The sequence below is a fragment of the Sander lucioperca genome, chromosome 2 (genome assembly GCF_008315115.2).
Source record: "Sander lucioperca isolate FBNREF2018 chromosome 2, SLUC_FBN_1.2, whole genome shotgun sequence".
In the NCBI taxonomy this organism is placed as follows: domain Eukaryota; kingdom Metazoa; phylum Chordata; class Actinopteri; order Perciformes; family Percidae; genus Sander; species Sander lucioperca.
Genome location: NC_050174.1, coordinates 41,652,185 through 41,671,281, shown reverse-complemented (window position 1 = coordinate 41,671,281; position 19,097 = coordinate 41,652,185). Strand labels below are relative to the sequence as shown.

The following is a 19,097-nucleotide window of genomic DNA, read 5'->3' as shown; positions in this document are numbered from 1 at the left end:
TAATGAAATGTCACTGGATACAGAAACCCCAAATTACACAAACTTGTAATTATAAAACAGTACAGTATTACTGACAACACTTTCAGAGATAAAGTAGGCTACTTGCTGTACCTGAACATGGGGATTAGATATTCTGTAGGCATATACCAAAACTACAGAGAGTGTTAGTTACTATATACTATAACTTATAACTATTCAAATATAATGTAAGCAAATTTAATGTTGGGGAAGTAGGAAAGTTTCTCTGTGTCTCTTTCACAAACAAGATCCGGTGGAGCTCGGTGCACGGGGAGAGAGAGAGAGAGAGAGAGAGAGAGAGAGAGAGAGAGAGTAAGATATAGATTTTCAGTGGAGGGAATTACGTAGGCTATTTGTCGGCTTGTTGAGCCATGTGTTGCCAATGCGCACAGCGGTTTGAATTATATTTTTATATTTTTTTATTTTCTCTCACAATAGCTTGCTGCCAGGGTTGCAACTGAAATAATAGGGTAAAGCAACAGCAGTTTATGAAAAGGACAAGTGTAATTAAGGTCAAATCTTGTGCCTGACTGATGGGGGTGATATTGATAAGCGTTGTGATTATTACACATCTACAGCGTCGGCTATTTTTTTGCCGGCTTTCCTTCCTGTTTTAGGAACCAGTGACTGTATTGCCGTTGTGCCTGCAAAACCATGTCTGTGTTCTTCATATTTATGTAAAATAATAGTTTGCTCTTCTTATGTAAAATATGCAGCTCTGGTAGATGTTTGCGATTGGTCGTGCTGTGCAAACACCGCCTCCTTATGTGATTCGTAGTACAGGCCTTTGCCAGTTCCACAATAGTAAACGCAAATAGAGGGTTTTCACAACGCATCATCAGACCAGAAGTCGCCATATTGGAGGTACTCCGCATCACAACAAAGCACAGGCACTGAAGTAGATCCCGAACGTCATCAAGGAAAATGGTTACCTATTGCCATGTTTTAGTTTGTACCAATAGGTCAGACCGAGAAAAACATTTGGAATATTATCGACTTCCAAAAGTTATTAAAAACCAGGGAGAGGAATGCCAGAAGTTATCAGAGGAAAGGAGGCGCTTGTGGTTGGCAAAGCTCAACCAGGATCTACAAGGGAAAAATCTGTCTTGTTCGGTCTTTGAAATGAAAAAAACAATTGAGATTCACTTGATTACACCTTGAGTATCGCAATGATATCATACAGTTAAGGTTAGGTTGATTAAAGACGTTATTGCATTACTTACTTTGGCCTTCACAACACAACGGTCGTTAATGACTTGGTACTGCGTCTCCCTCACCCATCCACACACCATCTGGTTATAAACCTGGTAAACCTTCGTAGGACTTAAGGTCTTCTGCTGTGTATGGGCTCAGCAAGAAAACCAGGTAGTGTACTATATCGGGATATGCAACTGAAGGAAGAATCACCGGGTTGTCATGGATCTAAGAAGAGGGAGCCAACTTGTAGGGATCTGCACCGCCAATATACTGTAATTTCTCGAAATATCGCGCCTTTTTTGGTACAAGTCCTTCCCTATATGCCTTTGCATCTTGGATGCGTTTTGATGAGCTTTTCTGTTGTTTAGACATGGCTACATTCACTTAAAGTATCCAAAGCGCACAATACTCCATTACTCCGTTCAGTTGTTTACACCGAGTGCCTCGAAAATGGCCACGCATCCAGGTTACCGCCCAGAACGTGACATTGGTGAAAACCCTCTATATGAAAGACAAGGAAAAACTGCAAAGTAACGTTTAAGCGGTTAAGTTTAAGGTGCATAACAGTGACTAACGTTTCGATTCGGTTACATCTTCATCAGAGTCCTTGGAAGGAAAAACTGCACTCTGATGGAAGACAGACCAGTTTTTGGTTAAACTTTTGGTTAAATTTGGTGAGTTATTTAGCATGTTTAGAGTGGTACCAATGCATGCCTGATGTTTTCCCGTTTAATTCAATACCATAGTCTTCATCCTAGCAGCAAAAGTGAGCTCACTACAACCTCTCATATACAACGAAGTGAAATTGCGGTCAACCCGCAATTCATTATTAACGCATTTAATGTCTCAAATTAACCTAACACAAATTATTAAACCCGTTAAGTTTGACAGCACTAAATGGCACAATCATTTTCATAATCATGATGCACACCCATGTTATTAGTTGACTATGCAATTCGCTAAGATAGGGATTGGCAAATTAAAAAGACATGTCAGGGCCTCATGTCAGTACAATCCAGGTCTAATTTCTTGCCACTGAAAGACAAGACATTTGTACTTCTCTATACTTTCAGGGTTGTGTTATGTATTTTTTGTGCCAGTTGTGCCAAACTGTTCATTGGCAGTGCAGCTGTTCCCATGTTGTAGCTTTTAGCAATTCATAGACTTTATTGTCTTAACTGTCTTTCAGCCAGACACACATAGGGCCTGAAGAGATGAGAGAGAACATGCTGAGTTGCAACATTGCTTCACATGCATAACTTGCGCCTTAGTGCAGAGAGATTGTGGAGTTTCAGGTTGCTTGCTTGCAGGCTGACATCTTTAGCGTCTGATTGTTCCACACATGCCCTCATAAACATCATTGGTGGGGACGTTCCTCTGGTAACAACAGATATTGTTTTCAACATGTTAGATGTAGGGCTATTACACAATAAGTAGTAGGATTATTATTCAGTATATTTCTTGCAACTTCTCTTTATTGAGGCTTTTTTTTGTTTAGATTGTTCCTTATAAAAAGTGACATTTTAAAGTTACACATTCTCCTTTTTTTCATTTATATCATCATATATTATACTTTATATCAACTTATATATACTGTTTATATGTGGTACACACACCTATGTAATGTTGAACTGTATTGTATAATACCAAGAAGCATTTCATTTAATACAATTCAATAGCACCACACACTGAAGACCAAATGATAATGTAAATATTTGTACACACACACACACACACACAGACACACACACACACACACACACACTAACAGAATTCAGATTCAACATTCTGCTAAGAAATACCTTGGTCGCATGCAGCTTTGCACCATTATATTGTGTAAAAGTGACTCTGACAATAAACCTCAGCTTTTAAAGTGAAAGAATAAATTCCACAAATGATTTGACTGTGTGTTTATCACTTGAGTAATGTTGAGAATAACAGGAAAACCTCCAAGATTCCATCAGAGTTTGTGAGTCATAGCCAAGTACACACACACACACACACACACACACACACACAAGGGTTGCAAGATATATCGACTCAATATCGTTATCGCAATATATCAAAAGTGTCGCAGTAAGTATGCAATATTTTGTATATTTTGTGGAGCGCTGCGTCCCGTCCGTTGGCTGTGTGGCTTAGTTGTGTTTGATTTAGAGGCCGCTTGAAACGCTATAATGATCATGTTTCATTGGCCAGTTACCGTGCCACTTGCACGTTAGTGCACGTCAGCGCACGGGTCCACTCCGTGACAAACCCTATGGAGCATACCACGTGAAGTGTGTGCATATTTCAACAGAGTGACAGTGTAAGTGAAGTGAAGAAATAGATAGAGACAACAAAACGGAACGAATCAGAGAAGAGAAAGAAACATTGTGTCCTGTTCTCTTTATTTATTTATTTTATACTGTACAACCAGTACAATATGTCCTGTTCTGTAGACATGGTCCTAATTTATTTATTCAAGTCCAATATGACAGTCAGTTGAAATAAACCTTGTGTGTAAGAAAACTTGTTTAATTTGTTATGAATCTATTTTGATGCGTTTTCCAGTAACTTTTGTAATTTTACATGTTTAAAAATATCGAAATTAATATTGATATCGCAATATTCCTAATCAATATCGCAATATCACATTTTGTCAATATCGTGACGCACACGCACACGCACACACACACACACACACACACACACACACCTTAATGATGATCCATGTGAGGACCCACATGATGATGCCAAGCAGCAGCGCAGCACAGATCACAACAATCATCAGGACCAGATTATTGTCTGATTGGTCAGATGCTGAATCTGTAATTAATGGACAGTGTGTTTAGGTTTTCTTTTATGTTTATATATTTTCAAAAACAGTCTCATTTGCAATCAAGCAAATAAAGCATGAATACATTTTCTATTAGATAAGTCAATGTACGTTTAGTATGTATCAGACACTGGAGTCGGACAAGACTTCCTTTCTGACAAATGTGAAGGTGGACAGCCAGGCTGGAATTGGAAAAGGGAAACAATGGAAATATAGGAGAGAGACAGAACCACTGATACCTTCAAAAACGGTCAACCATGCAGAGTGATGAGAGATCCCGACAGAATTGCCCGCCAAGCAGGTGTACTCCCCAGCATCATCAAAAGACACATTTCTCAGTTGCAGGACATCCAATTCCTTGTCCGTGGTGTTAAGGATAGCGGTCTAGAAAATAACAGAGGAAGCAGACCCAACAAGAGGCCCAAGAGGGGAAAGGGAACCATGAGTAAATGATTCTGAAAGAGAAAGGGGATGGAGGAGCGTTCTCCTCCTCAATCCAACACCATCTGCCAGAAAAGTACCACCGAGAGCCCCTGCAGAGGAACCAGTATCTGTTAGTGGAGGAGCTGGTTAGGTTGACTCTGCGCTGCTGAACCCCACATTGGGCCACCCCATCACCACATCAAATACCTCAGTCTCATCTCTACATGCAAGAGATGGGCAACATGGAAAACTCCACGGCAGAACAGGGCACACTCAATCTCGCACTCGCACTTCTGCAAACTAAGTGAGCATTAGACAAACAACAGGAGGTCTGTGAAACATAGATAAGCAGAGGACAGCTGGGAAAAAACAAAAAGGGGAGAGAGAGAGCCTGTGTGCCGTGCACGGAGGACTTTGAAGCGCAAGGGAGCACGAGTAATAGAAGAAGATGGCAAGAGAGGCCCTTATTAGGAGGGCACAGCACAAGCATGGGGCATAAGTGAGAACGGGTCCAACATAAACCTGAGACTAAACACTTTCAACTGTTCTGCTGGGAATTTTCCATAGCGTCATTTACAGTCAGGAGCACTGAGGCAGGAGAGAGGGAGGGAGAAACGGAGGGAGGGAGGGAGGGAGGAGAGAAACAGCCGAGGTTGTCTCAAGTTTTACGGACCTAGTTTTCCCAGGTGGTCCTAGGAGCGCTGTACTGCTGTGTGGTGGTTACCTGTGGGCTCATATCTGGTGATCGTCAGCCAGGCCGACTGATTGGCCTCTCCTATAAAATTGGACACTTAACATATATACTACCACTCTCCTCCTCAGTCACATTGTAGAGGGTCAGCGCCTGAGCGTCCGAGCTATTGACCCCAGAATGCTGGAAATAAAAACACGTCATGTGCAGCACAGAACAAAAGTATCAAGACACAAAATCCAATAAAAAGTAATTGCAGTGTCAAATTGTTTTGGTGATGTTCAGCGTTACAAAAGTAAGATAAAATGCATTCATTGCATAGGACCCAGACAGAAAAGTACTGGGCATCTAAGAAAAGAACTGACATAGCAATAGAGGACCATATCTAATCCAAATTGTCCCATTTTCTGTTTAGCATTACAAATAATTTCAACTGGCTTGTGCTGCAGGATTGATATGAGAAAGCTCCTACCTTGAGGACACGGACATACGGTAAACCATCTGGACCAACTCGGCTCCCGTTGAGCTCAATGTGCTTCAGCCACTGGATATGAGGCTGAGAGTCGCTGAACACCTTGCACTCAAACTCCACGTTGCTGCCCACCACTGCAGTGCGATTTGCTGGCAGGCCAGAATACAGGACTGGCCTGTGGGGAGAGCGCTCTGCAACACAACCAAAACGTACAGGAATGTTAGTTTAGAAGATGTTAGGCAAGCATTAAGGCAACAACGTAATACAAAGAGACAAACATGTAATAATTCAAAAGTACACACAGCTGACTGAACCTAAGCCAAGTAAAACCACCGTTGCGTCAAGGCTTTGTTATTGGAAATGGCCGGGGGCGGATAGTAAACAAGGTTCACTGTAAAATTGTATCTGATACTGTGTAAATTACAGACTATCATTTCTCGTATGGAGAATTAAAGCGGCCATTTCCCCAGCTATGTGCTGCTTGTGTAAGAGTTGGCCACAATAGCAAGTTAAGTATCTGATCTGGAGCCGTTTCTGTGAAAATTAAATGTTCTTGCGGCTCAATTTTAATGACGATAACTCTCCAAAGTAAACCTACAAGCCAAGAATCTGGCAGAATGTCAAATGTCCAGGCTTTTCTGCAAGACATTCTTGGGCACTTAGCAAGCACTTGTGACCAAACTCTACTGAGGAGCCCAGGGGACAACAGCGACGGAGGAAGTGGGACCGTGATTTATAGAACCAGTGGTGTGAGAGCGAGCCACAGGGCAGGTCCTAGAGGAGTAATCACTTCTCTACTCGACATGGATCCATCACTCAAGCCACAATTAAGCAGGCTTTATTTATCAGATGGCTGACAAAGAGATCCAGTTCCCCCTTAACGAAGGCTCCGAGACTGTGTCCCTGTGCTTTTGTGACAACGATTGCATTTGATTGGTTAATCTGGTATGAGACATTTGTGAAAAAAAAGAGTAGAGCCTCATGCATAGTCAACAGGTGATAAAACCATGATCAAAAAAAATCATGGTTTAACACACAGACAACATGACTACAGTCAACACTTACCGACTACGTCGAGCTGGTAGGTGTGATTGATGCTGCCGTACTGATTTTCTACCACACAGGTATAGTTTCCCTTGTCAGAGGGTACTGCAGATTCCATGATGATGGTCCACACATGGTCACGGACCTAAAGGTTTGGGGGGGAAAGCCAAGATTACAGTGGCGGGCGTACAGAACAGCAATTGATCACCAAAAACAAAAACTATACAACCCAGATAAAACTCCAGGCATACAGTTTAAGGTATGAGACAGAGCAGGTGAAACCATATCTGTGTGCACAGATTCAGAATTTGTTAGTTCCTTACTAACACAAAATCTATCCCTGCAGGTTATTTTAGTTACAATAGAAACGGTAAGAATGAGCACTTAATACAACTATATAGTCAGTTCTACAGAACTAACCGTGGCCAGTTTCCAACCAGGTACAGAGGTCCAGCTTTATGGGAACTTCCCTTTAACATGTCATTCCTAATTTTTGATTTAAAAAAAAAAAATGTTCAAACAACTTCTGTTGTTGATGGAGCACAGCACTATGTAAATGTAGTTATGATACAATGTATAGGCTAAACAATGTACATACTGTATGTTACTGTAATTTTTTCTTCTTCCTGGTTTCCCTGTAGTCACATGTCTGGAATTTATTTTCTTTCCTTTAAATATTTTACATAGTTATGTTCATTTGCAAATGTTTACAGCTGTCTTTAATTTTAATGTTAGGTGGGTGCATTTTATTATGTTATTGTATATTTCTACTTTATTGTATTTTATATGCACAAATATTTTTTTTAAATACAACGGCTTCCTTATGCCCAGCAGGAAACGATAGATTTGGCATTAGTGGCGTTAAAGTCAGACCAAATCTCACAAACAGATAAATAATGTTCATCTCTAAAAAGCAAATGAGCTTGGAGTAATTCAATAAGAAATGCTAAGGAGGGTGTAGTGTCACGAAGAAGAAGCTGAGGGGAACCATTTCCAAAATATTTTTTTTTTTTTTACTAACCTTGAAGCCAATGCGATGGTCTCTCTTCAACTCCTTGCCATTCTTGTACCATTTCAGAGTGGGAGGTGGGTTGCCGCTGGCCTGGCATCGAAACTTCACCGTCTTACTGGCTGGGACAGCATGAAGCTTTTTCTCCATTTTCTCTGGATGAGCCCATTGTGGGGCCATTGCTAAAGAATAAGACAAGAAAAAGCAGTTGAGTAAGAAATAAAATTACGTTTTCTAAAACTGAAAGACACAAAACTAAAAAGGTGAAAACTAATTTCATCTCAAGCTCCTTTTTCTTTTACAGAGGACATTACATAAGTACCCCTCTGAGAAACACCACCTTATCTTGGTGGAGGGGTATGCGTGACCCTGGGAGATATACTGTCGAGGGTAATAGTTCCTGGTAGGGTCTCCCAAGGCAAATTGGTCCCAGGGGAGGTGCCAGACAAAGAGCAATTCACAGACCCCACATGAATCGGCCAAGAAGGATCTGCAGCACTTTGCCCCAAACAGGAAAACCGGGGTCCTCTCCTGGAGCCAGACCTGGGAGTGGAGGTCTGGTGCCCGGTCCTGGCACAGCTCAAAAGAACTACATGGAGCTAAATTCCTGTGGGCCCACCACCCGAAGGGATAGACATTGGGGTCAGTGAATTGTCAGCTGGGTGGCAGGCAAAAGCATGGACCTAGGTGTGCTGAGCCCTGGCATCACAGACTCGTTCTAGGGACTTGGAACGTCACCTCTTTGGCAGGTTAGGTATCTACAGCTAGTGCAGGAGGTGGAGTAGTACCAGCTGAGCGCTGCTGTGAGGAGTTTTTCCGTACGCTTTGCGGTCGAATCATCAGCCATCCTTGGACACTTGGGTAGTGACCGAAAGAATGAGATGGCAGATATAAGTGGCTGAAATGGAGTTCCTTCATAGGTGGGCTGGGCTCACCCTGAGAGATAGGGTAAGGAGCAACGAGTGACGTCTGGACTACCTTGCTTAGCCTGCTGTCACCGTGACTTGGCCTTGGTTAAGCAGCAGGACATGGATGAATGGATGGATGGATGACATAATGCATGTTGACTTAAAAATAAGATTTCTAAATTACAGTCACAGGGCTTGGCAGTACTGAATGAGTAAGGATGTTAAGTTTCTTTAAATAAAATGAAAAATCACTTCTTTAGATGCTGCTTTGCTTACTTTGCCTCCGTTATTGTTGTGTGCATTTCAGGGGGAGATAAAGCTCTGGAAGTCAGAGTACAAACTAAAGGCTGGCATGCTTGCCGTCCTTGGCTGCCGCTGGATTCTTTGTGGGCAGAGTGGGCAGTAGGAGCCAGATGACTAAGCCTGAGAGTTTTAATTACTCTATAGACAAATTGGAAGACATCTAAGGTTAACCACAGTTATGGCGCTTTTCCATTACATGGTACCTGCTCGACTCGCCTCGACTCTACTCGCCTTTTTTGGTTTTCCATTACGAAAAAAAGTACCTGGTACCTGCTAACAGGTACCACAGCTTGTTTACAGTTCTGCGGAGGCTCTGGCAGAGCTTTCGCCGTAGCCTAACTACACACACACACGGCCGGCTCCACGCACACACCAGCGCACAAGTATAAACATCAGGCCACTTTTACATAGGCTACGGCGAAAGCTCTGCGTGGAGCCTCCACAGAACTGTAAAACAAACTCAAGTGGCCTGATGTTTATACTTGTGTGCTGGTGTGTGCATAGATACGGCATAACGACCAGCCACGCTGAGGCAGTACTAAAATCTGCAATGGAAAACGGACGCACAGTGTGTCGAGTCGAGTCGAGGCGAGTCGAGCAGGTACCATGTAATGGAAAAACGCCATTAGTCACCGCAGGGAACATTCCACAAGTGAAAGCTGTCACAGAGGTAGTGAAAACGCTCTGATTCAGAGTGAAATCATTCACCCAAGTGTGACCCACACACACATGGCAGACCCATAATTGAATTATAAAGCTTTCAAATCACTGTCTATTCATGACAATTACTCACAACCCTGTGACTCTGGGCGAGCGAGTAATGACCATTTGTTGCAGTAGCATTAGTAACTTGAAGAGATCAGCACACTTACGCAGAGGTTTTTGACTGCCCGACGGCTTGTTTTCCTCTTCATCGTCATCCTCAGATGAGGCCAGGGTATCCACTAGAGAAACACAAAGTTACAATTCCATTTAATCTGATCCACACAGTGCTTTGTCATGTCCATGCCCTTAACTGCTCACTTTTAACTTGTGATGGCAACATTTTGATGGCATTTCATGCCCATTATCCGAATTATTTACTTTTACACTGAAGTACAAGAACGTGACTATTCTGTGACAAGTAGAATAACAAATTACAAAGGATGCTCCGATTCATCTGCGCCGTGTCTACGACTTTACCTGTGATGTTGAAGTAGACGCTGTGGTTGCCGAAGGTGGTGCATGCGTACAGGCCAGAGTCCGTCAGCTCCACAGTCTCAATCTCCAGCTGGTCATTGCGGATGCGTGCGTGTTCTCCATCCACCACTGCCACATGGTCTTTGGTCCAGTTGACAGCATGGAGGGGGTCTTTGGCAGAGCAACTCAATTCCAGACGCTCCCCAAGATAGAGCGTGAACAGCTCTGCTTGCGTTTCCACAGAGACTACCAAAAAAACGACAATTTACAGGCTGTGAACGTCACGTTCGTCTGTGCCACATATTGTCGGAAACTAACCATGACGTATGTGGAGAGCTCCTGCAGAGGTGCTAATGGCTCTAATAAGCATATGAATAGCAGGGAAACCTCTCCTGGCCAGAGAGTGTCAGGCCTAATTAGCATATGAATAGCAGCGACACCGCGCCTGTCGAGAGAATGTCTGGCCTGGCTTGAATTTCCTCACTCAGTATTGGCTGAAGCCGCTACTCTTAAACAAGTAAAATCACTCCTGATTGGTTAGCAGATCACTGCCAACCAATCATATACCGTATATACAGTATATACACATATATATATATATATATATATATATATATAGTGATGCAATTAAGGGCCGACGCAAAGCGATACATTTTTTTTTAATCGCATGCCGGCATTTATTCATTTATTTTACACTTCACTCAGCTTTGCGTCGTGCCAATCAGGCTACTATTTTGACCCTTTGCAGCACCGTTACTTATCATCAAGCTGCCACTTCCTCCTAACACATGCTGAAGGCATGATGGAGAAAGACAGCAGCAATAACTCTGAATGGTGCTTTTTATTTTCCAAAAGTCCCGGATGCCTCGTAGACAAGTCGAAAGCCATATGCACGTTGTGTAAAGCCAAATTAAAATATCACCAAAGCACGTCAAGCTTGAGCTACCACCTACGGAGCTAAGCATAGTAGTACAGTTAACGTGATGCTACCCGCTAGCGGGCTAAACGGGTGGCAACTAACTGCAGACCTGTCAGCATCGTAGAGGACTCGGGTCTTAAAGACGTACTACGGTTGGCATGTTCTGACCTGTCTTGTTGCCGTCGAGGGAGACAGTAGTTTCACCATACACAGCCTGTACGACACGGAGAAAGCAGCCGAACTGGAACAGCTGCAAGGTGCTTCATTAACCGGTGATCACTGGACGTCAGTAAGTAATCAACATTATTTAGGAGTTACTAAACACTATATTGACTCTAGTAAGGATAGGGATTTTTAGTTAGGTACTTGGAGGAATTGTGCAATATTGACAGATTCACACATTTTTCTTTTGTTTACAGTAAATAAATAATTACAAATCTTAAAATCAAGTTCATAAAGTAACTTTCTTTGCATTCATTTGATTCCCAATCAAGATACACTGGTAAAAATCGCTTTCAATTGTTAATATGTACTTAAAAACTGTTCTGAAATGCAAAATAATAGAATTTTAATCATGTGAAAAAATACATTAACTATAGAAATAAATTAAAAAAATAAAATTAATCGCGATTAAAAAATTGTAATCGTTTGACAGCCCTAATATATATATATATATATATATATATATATATATTAGGGCTGTCAAACGATATATATATAATATATATATATATATATATATATATATATATATATATATATATATATATATGTGTAAGAATTATTAGCAGGATGTCATATATGTCAAATGAATACAAAACTGTCACATTAGCATCAACTATCTTAATATACTACACCCACAGATTAGCAGCTCACAGCGTTAGCATTAGCGCGTTAGCATTAGCTTAATAACAGCGATGTAGAGTATTAAATCTACTCAGAAATATGAACAATCAAACTCTCTAAATTGTCCTTAAACGCAGTAAATCTCTGCCACAGAACATCAAAGTAACTGAAACATGGGTTCTGGTTATTTAACAAACTTACATGTGCTCATTCACGCATACAATGTTCATTCCTTGACTGTACCGAGTGGAATAACTCACTACGAAATATATGTTGACTGTGGGGGATCAAAAATAATTGACAATATGTTGTTTAATTTCGTGTGGAAAAACAAAACTCACTTTGTCAAAAAGTCTGTAATAAGGCATAAAAAAAAAATTGTTTGGTTCTGGTTGGTTGTCAGTTGAGGTCATGGGTCGATAGGGAATTTATTTTATTTTTTATCTTTATTTTTTTTCCCAGTGGCAGCAAGGGAAAGGTAGGATATTTTTTTGTTCCTTTTTTGTTCCTTTACAGTAGCAATGTATTTTTTCATAACATAGCCTACCTGCACTACATGTACAGTTGTCGCTGAGTAAATTGAAAACATGGTGAGGCGTCATTCACGTGCATATTAAGTAGCCACACGCATCTGTTTTGGTCTTATAATACATCCATAGGTTTACAGCTCCAGCGGAGAGGATGGTTCGTTAAGACAGCAGCTGAGTTTACAAGAGTTTGTCCAAAGTTCAAGATTTGTTGCAAACTAAGATAAACAGTTAGACTACAAACGGACATCTTTCATTTGAGCTTGTTTGTAAAAAGTCGCTATTTGCAGAGTAGAGCTGTGTTTGCACAGCGCGGTGAGAGTGGACAGCGCAGACAGAGCAGACTGAAATATCAGTTTCTACATGTTTATGCCTGTAGAACAGGTAGGTGGTTATTGATAAGTATTGACTTTTTAATCATGGAGGGTTTATTGTAGGCTACTTATGGTAATGAGTGTAGCGTTAGTTCATCTGCGCCAGCAGCAGTAAATAATGTATAATAATGTATAAATAATGTGCAATCAGTTACAAGTGCTGCGTGAAGTAACGCACACACATCAGCTCTGGTGTTCAGAATCCCGTCTATCTTCCATAATGCAACGCTTGTATCCAAATGAATTGTGTTGTGAAGTTGTGTTTGCTTGCTACGTTGCCATCCTCTTGAACAACATTAAACACAACATATAGTTCATGAGCGGTTTCATCTGCCCTGTTTAACGTGTTGAAGCTCCCCGGCGGCACAGTAGCGCTGTAGCTGGCCAGTGAGGGCTGCTTGAAGGTGCCGTCCTCACGCTGCTGCTGCTGCCGTAAAACTGGACATGGCGACGTTAAGTGCAGCTGCAGCGACATCGGGTCCTCTTCCAGCATTGCTGGAGGACAACAGGCATCTTGCATCGCAAGAGTGCTCTACAAAAATCTAATTATAGTTTGCCTCAAACTTTTTATTTGGGTATTTATTTAATTCGTATAATTTCTTCCACAAGCTCATAAAATAAATTTGGGTCGCACATAAATTGACAGGGTCGGTTGGAAACCGGAACCAAACAATTATTTTTGTTAGGCCTAATGAACACAAATCAGTGTGGGGGCTTACATTTTTTGGACTTCACAACTTTAAGCAACACCTTCAAAATCAACTGGCTCAGACAATTCATTAATAATCCAACATCACTATGGAATTTTATTCCAAACTATATTTTCTCTAAAATCGGTGGCCTGAATTTTCTGTTATTATGCAATTATAATATTAGCAAAATCCCAATCAAACTGTCCAATTTTCATAAACACATGCTTTTGGCTTGGTCTCTCTTATTTAAACATAACTTCTCACCTCATCGATATTACATTTGGCATTATAAGGACATTCTCTTCAAAAACAAATCTTTATTTTTTGAAAACTGGTACAGGAATAATATTTTACTTGTTGGCCAACTCTTTGACACGAACGGCAAACTGTACAGTTATTCCGATTTTTTGCGGAAATTTCAAATTCCTGTTTCGGTTGTGTAAGGAGTATGCAATTGTCTTTGATGCAATTCCCTCTGAAATCAGAATGCTGCTGGGAAGCATTCATTTCCCATGGCCACTGATTCACAATATGGATTTATCTGATACTGCTGTGGGGAGTTTATGCTTTTCTGCGGTGCGCCGGACTAAAAATAAAACAATTAGGACTTTATACCAAAAAGATATTGTTACTATTCCTTATATAATCCCATATTGGAACAGTTTAATAGAGAATGTCCCTTGGAAAAACGTTTGGTCTTTGCCTTTCAAATATATGCTTACTAATAAGTGAGAGAAATTACGTTTAAATTAATTCACAGATTCTACCCAGCAAAGTGTTTGCTTAAGCGCTATAAACCAGATATTGAATCTGAATGCTCTTTCTGTAAAAGATCAGATGAAGATATTTCCCATTTATTTTGGAAATGTTCCTACACAGAAAAATTCTGGTCAAACGTCCTTGAATTTATCCAAACCAATATCATTACGGATTTCTCTTTTTGTTTTAAGGATGTTTTCTTTGGTGTGGTTGAGCTTAAGACGGACAAGGAAGGAAAATATTTCATAATTAATCTTTTATTTCTACTTGCTAAATATCACATCCATAAATGTAAGTTCAGGGGCTCTAAACCTTTCTTTCCTGTGTTTGAAAATGAAGTCAGTGAATATTTGGACTCTATAAGATATTCAAAGAACTGTAAAGCTCTAAAGACTGTGCAGATATATTCAACATGTGACATCACGTGACTGAATGATATTGGAACTCTTCTAACTGTAAGTGATGCTATGAATTGGACTGCTTGTTGATTAGCCTTGCTTGACTTTGCAGACTCCCTGGGATATGAGTTGCTTATGTATTTATTTTTGTAGTTGTGTGTATGTACTTGTATGTGTTGTTTGTAACTACAAATGCTCTCAATAAATGAATTGAAAAGAAAATAAATAAATAAATAAAAAAAACTCTAGAGTCATAGTGAGAGAAACAAAGTGTCTCCCCTGTGCTTTCTGACCACGGTGGGAAATCTGTAGCAGGAAAAGTTAACCCTCTCCTTGATTTCATGTTGTTCATGGAGAAGGAGAACCAGGAAATGAGTCGGAGAAAATGCAAGGGGGTAAGCTTCTCCTCGGACCGCGAACCTCCTATGGCGCCATTTTGATGCTAACAAGCCATCACCTCCCGTTAGCATTCCATTGACTGCCATTCATTTTGGCGCCACTTTGACAGAGAATAACTTTACATCTGAAGTGTTTAAAGACTCTATTTGTCCATTGTTTATTTCTAAAGAAACATGGCAATGTATAAAAGGCTCCATTACCTTGTACCTCACGTTATGGCTCCGTAGCAGACGTTTTTATAAAAATAGGCTAACGATTGTGTCATAATCGCACGACTTACTGGCGCATAGTAGAGGAATTACCGTATTATTACATTACATGTCATTTAGCTGACACCTTGGTTGATGTATTGCAGTGGGATATCCACTGCGCCATCACCACCGTATAGTACAGGAGAAGCGCGCAAGCAGTTTCGTCTCACATTAGCTGTTTAAGTGTAATTACTAATGTTAACTAGCATTTTAGTTAGCAATAATTAGCCTGTGCTTATGTTATCTCCTTACATATACCTACGCTCTCCGTCTCTGCTAGATTGGGAATGATTGAGATTTCTCTTGGCACAGCTACCAGAAGACTTACAACTTTCAGACAGGTTGCTTACGTCACATTTACATCGTCTCTCAGTTGGAGGCTGCGCAGTAACGCTCAACCATCACCGGAAAAGTGCTTCTAATAGCCTTCACTGGTCTCCGTCCAGAGCAACGGGATCTGTTGGTCCATTCTATATACAGTCTATGGGAAAATGCAACGCTACCAAGCCACGGCCGAGCGTCATGCGTTGCTGCGACGTGTTTACATTTTTCGAGAGGTGCACTTCAGGCTACTAAACCTGTTTGAGTCGTGATTCACTCGGATCTTTAACCCAAGTCTTTAAATTGACTCACGAATCGAGAGTCTCTAGTATCATTAACCCGGTTCAGTTGAGTCCTACTACAATTCAATCTAAAATGATAACAGCGCCACACACAACCTCTTGCAACATTTGCTACTACTAGTCCTAGCCATCTTAGCTGCCAAAAGCTGTATGACTTACAATTTCGTAGGCAACAACTCCACAAGTCAACTCAAGCGACAAGGCCGTTTTATATGGCGAGTGGATACTTGTCATTCAAAGGATAACCAGGAGAAGGAGCAGGCTACCCACCCTGTCTCCGCCAAACCGTGTGTATTTTTCAATTGATTTACAGTTTTTCACGATCGCTATGACAATTTTTTCAATACTTTTAACAACTTTCCTAAACTCTTAACGCACCAACACACCTACAACACACAATTGGCAAAACAGTTAATTTCATGCTCAAAATCACACATTGTAAACTAAACTCCAACACTGATTTTCAAAATACAATAATTCACTAACACAATACACTGTGTTTACCAAAACAATGCAATCATGTCTCAAAATCAAATAATTCTTCCAAAACACTAACACATGTTCTCTCCCAACAGGAACATTTAGTCAATCACTGCACAATGTCATACAAAACACTAACATCACATGGAATTACAGAAACTGCATTATTTTATGTGTCAGGTCTGCCCTTATACAATAGACCAGTGGTTCCCAACCTTTTTTCCTTGGCGCCCCCCCTACTTATGTCTAAGAAAAGCTGAGCCCCCCCTCCAAAACCGAAGTTGAGGTAACTCTCGAGATACAGCCTTACTTTCTTTTTTGATACAGAGGAGTTATCACCACTTTTACGTTTCTCCGCCATGTTTCATTCATAAAATAGTGATGCCGTGGCGGCAGGAAAAATGAGGATGATAGCAGCTAGCAGCTGACCTGATGACAGCAAGGGTCACAGGTTAAGAGGTCCCGGAGGTTTGGCTTACTAAGTAGCCTGCCTACAATTTTAAGCAAGAACAAAAATATATAGTTTTTATACAGACTTTTGTATACATTATATATTCTAGTGTATTATCATAATTTGTTTAACATGTGCAAATATTTTTTTTTATACCTCAACCTCAAACCAGATAAAGATTTGCGCACCACCTCTGATCTTTGCCGCCCCCCTGAGGGGTCCCCGGACCCCAGGTTGGGAACCACTGCAATAGACAACAGTATATTGTATTGACCATAGATTGTGTTTTGGACTGCAGTTTCTCTTGAAGCCTCTCTACATTTATATATATATATATATATATATATATATTTTGGCCTTTATTTGACAGGACAGCTAGTTGAGAAAGGGGAGAGAGAGGGGGAAGACATGCAGGAAATCGTCACAGGTGGGATTCGAACCCTGGACCTCTGCGTCGAGACATAAACCTCCAAGTATATGTGCGCCTGCTCTACCCACTGAACCAACCCGGCCACCATTTTGTTTCTTTTGCTGCAGAAATTCAATACAAAAAATGAATGACCCATCTCAGAGTAGCTTTATAGAATGTACGGTTTATTAAAAAAAGGAGACAGAGACAGAATTGTCCTGGTACTCCTCTTCCTCCCCCTCGTGAAGGCTTTTTTCTTACTTTCTGTGTTCATCTACAGTATATTGTTCAAATAGGTCCTCTTTTACTGTACTACCATATGATCATGCTATTGAAAGAACCTCAACACCTGAGTGTGTTTCTAGAAGGGAATCAGCTGTGATTGATCTATTTGCATAACTTCAAATCAGCTGTTTCTCAATAAATACATATATAAAATGCAGGGGATATATTTGTGTTTCAATTTAAAATATGATCAGCTGTTCACTTTGACTTTAGCCTATAAGTTAGGTTTAGAACATGATGTTATCTGTTCTGACATTCAGTGTGAAAGCATTTGTAAATTTGGCAATAAAAATCCATTGTTTTGGTCTTGGTGGAGCTTGTGTGTAAAAGAAGTTCAAGCATTTTAAATTTGTGTTAACTGTATGCATTTTGTGTCAGAGCAACAATAAATGTGTTAATTGTATAGACTACACAGACGGATGTTGTGCTAACTGTGTTAAGAGTTTAGGAAAGTTGTTAAAAGTATTGAAAAAAGTGTCATAGCGATCGTAAAAAACTGTAATATGGATTGCAGACGAGAGACCAGCGGCGAATAGGCGGCGAGTGCATGTTATTAGAAATATTTTCCGACGGCAACGTGGCGACGGCGTAATTCACAATTCCCATACATTTACGCCAAATAAAGACGTCTAAACTCTCATTTGAGAAAAAAATGACATATTAAATAATGTATTACAACCATAAAACGGTCTTACAGGTACTGCAGTCCCAGGAAACACAAATGATGTTTAAATGTGTCTCATTTGAGAAAAGAATGACATATTAAATAATGTATTTTAAGTATTTCAAATACACAAATACAAGCCTTTAAAGTTTGTTACAAATGGCAGTATATTCTGAGCAAATCATATACAGAGAACATTGGCGATGTACTAAACTAAATCAAAGCCATGTTTTCACATGTAGTAGGAAGAACCACTCTACTAGGTCAGTATACAGTATCTCACCACATGTAAGCCGTCTTACCTGGGACGCTCAGGGCTGTGCAGGACAGACAAAGGATGGTTGTCAGCTTCAACCAGACAGCAAGCATGCTGACAGTGATTGTAAGTTAAGTTTCACATCAAATGAAAATGTTTTCGCTTTCGACTCAGGATTCTTGACCAAAAGCTATTTTTTATTTTTTTTTTTTTAAATCCAACTTTATTGAAGAACGTGGACATACAGTAGGAAACAACGATCTTCTGTACATCTTGACAGTCTACGTTCTAAACGAGCCAGGGGGTTACTAAAGGAAAAAAAAAAAAAAACAAGCAAAAAACTTCATACGAATATTTTGTAAAGCTTACAAAGGTCATATGATCTAACAGCTTTTTTGATTGTACAGTTAGAAATGGAAAAAAAAATATTGTTTAATATTGGCAGCCAGCTCCAAAAAGCGTGGCTTCTTTTTTAAAAACTTTGACTTATGCAAATAAAATTTGGTTAAAATAATTATTAAATGTATCATAGAATACTCTGAATAAAGCTTTCTATCATATTGAGTGAATCCAAACAATACATTTTCCCAAAGTAATGTGAATTGAGGGTAAATATGAACAGCAATAAAATGGGATAATCTGCTCCAAAGTCAATGTCTTTTTTCATTTTCTGCAGATAATAAGTAAGATAATAAGTTTAAT

At 40.2% G+C, this 19,097-nt stretch overlaps 1 protein-coding gene across 1 annotated transcript; it reads right to left on the bottom strand.

The window, feature by feature from the left end:
- Nucleotides 1–1,898: 1,898 nt before the first annotated feature.
- LOC116050702 (fibroblast growth factor receptor 1-like) lies at nt 1,899–18,612 on the bottom strand. The gene is made up of 10 exons (XM_036008432.1): nt 18,442–18,612; nt 10,066–10,308; nt 9,688–9,827; nt 8,461–8,608; nt 7,685–7,854; nt 6,685–6,808; nt 5,620–5,810; nt 4,273–4,417; nt 3,914–4,029; nt 1,899–2,592 (listed from the first exon to the last, which is right to left on the bottom strand). Exons 1-10 carry the CDS (start codon nt 18,506–18,508, stop codon nt 2,536–2,538), a joined length of 1,401 nt encoding a protein of 466 aa, XP_035864325.1. The 5' UTR covers nt 18,509–18,612; the 3' UTR covers nt 1,899–2,535.
- Nucleotides 18,613–19,097: the final 485 nt, after the last annotated feature.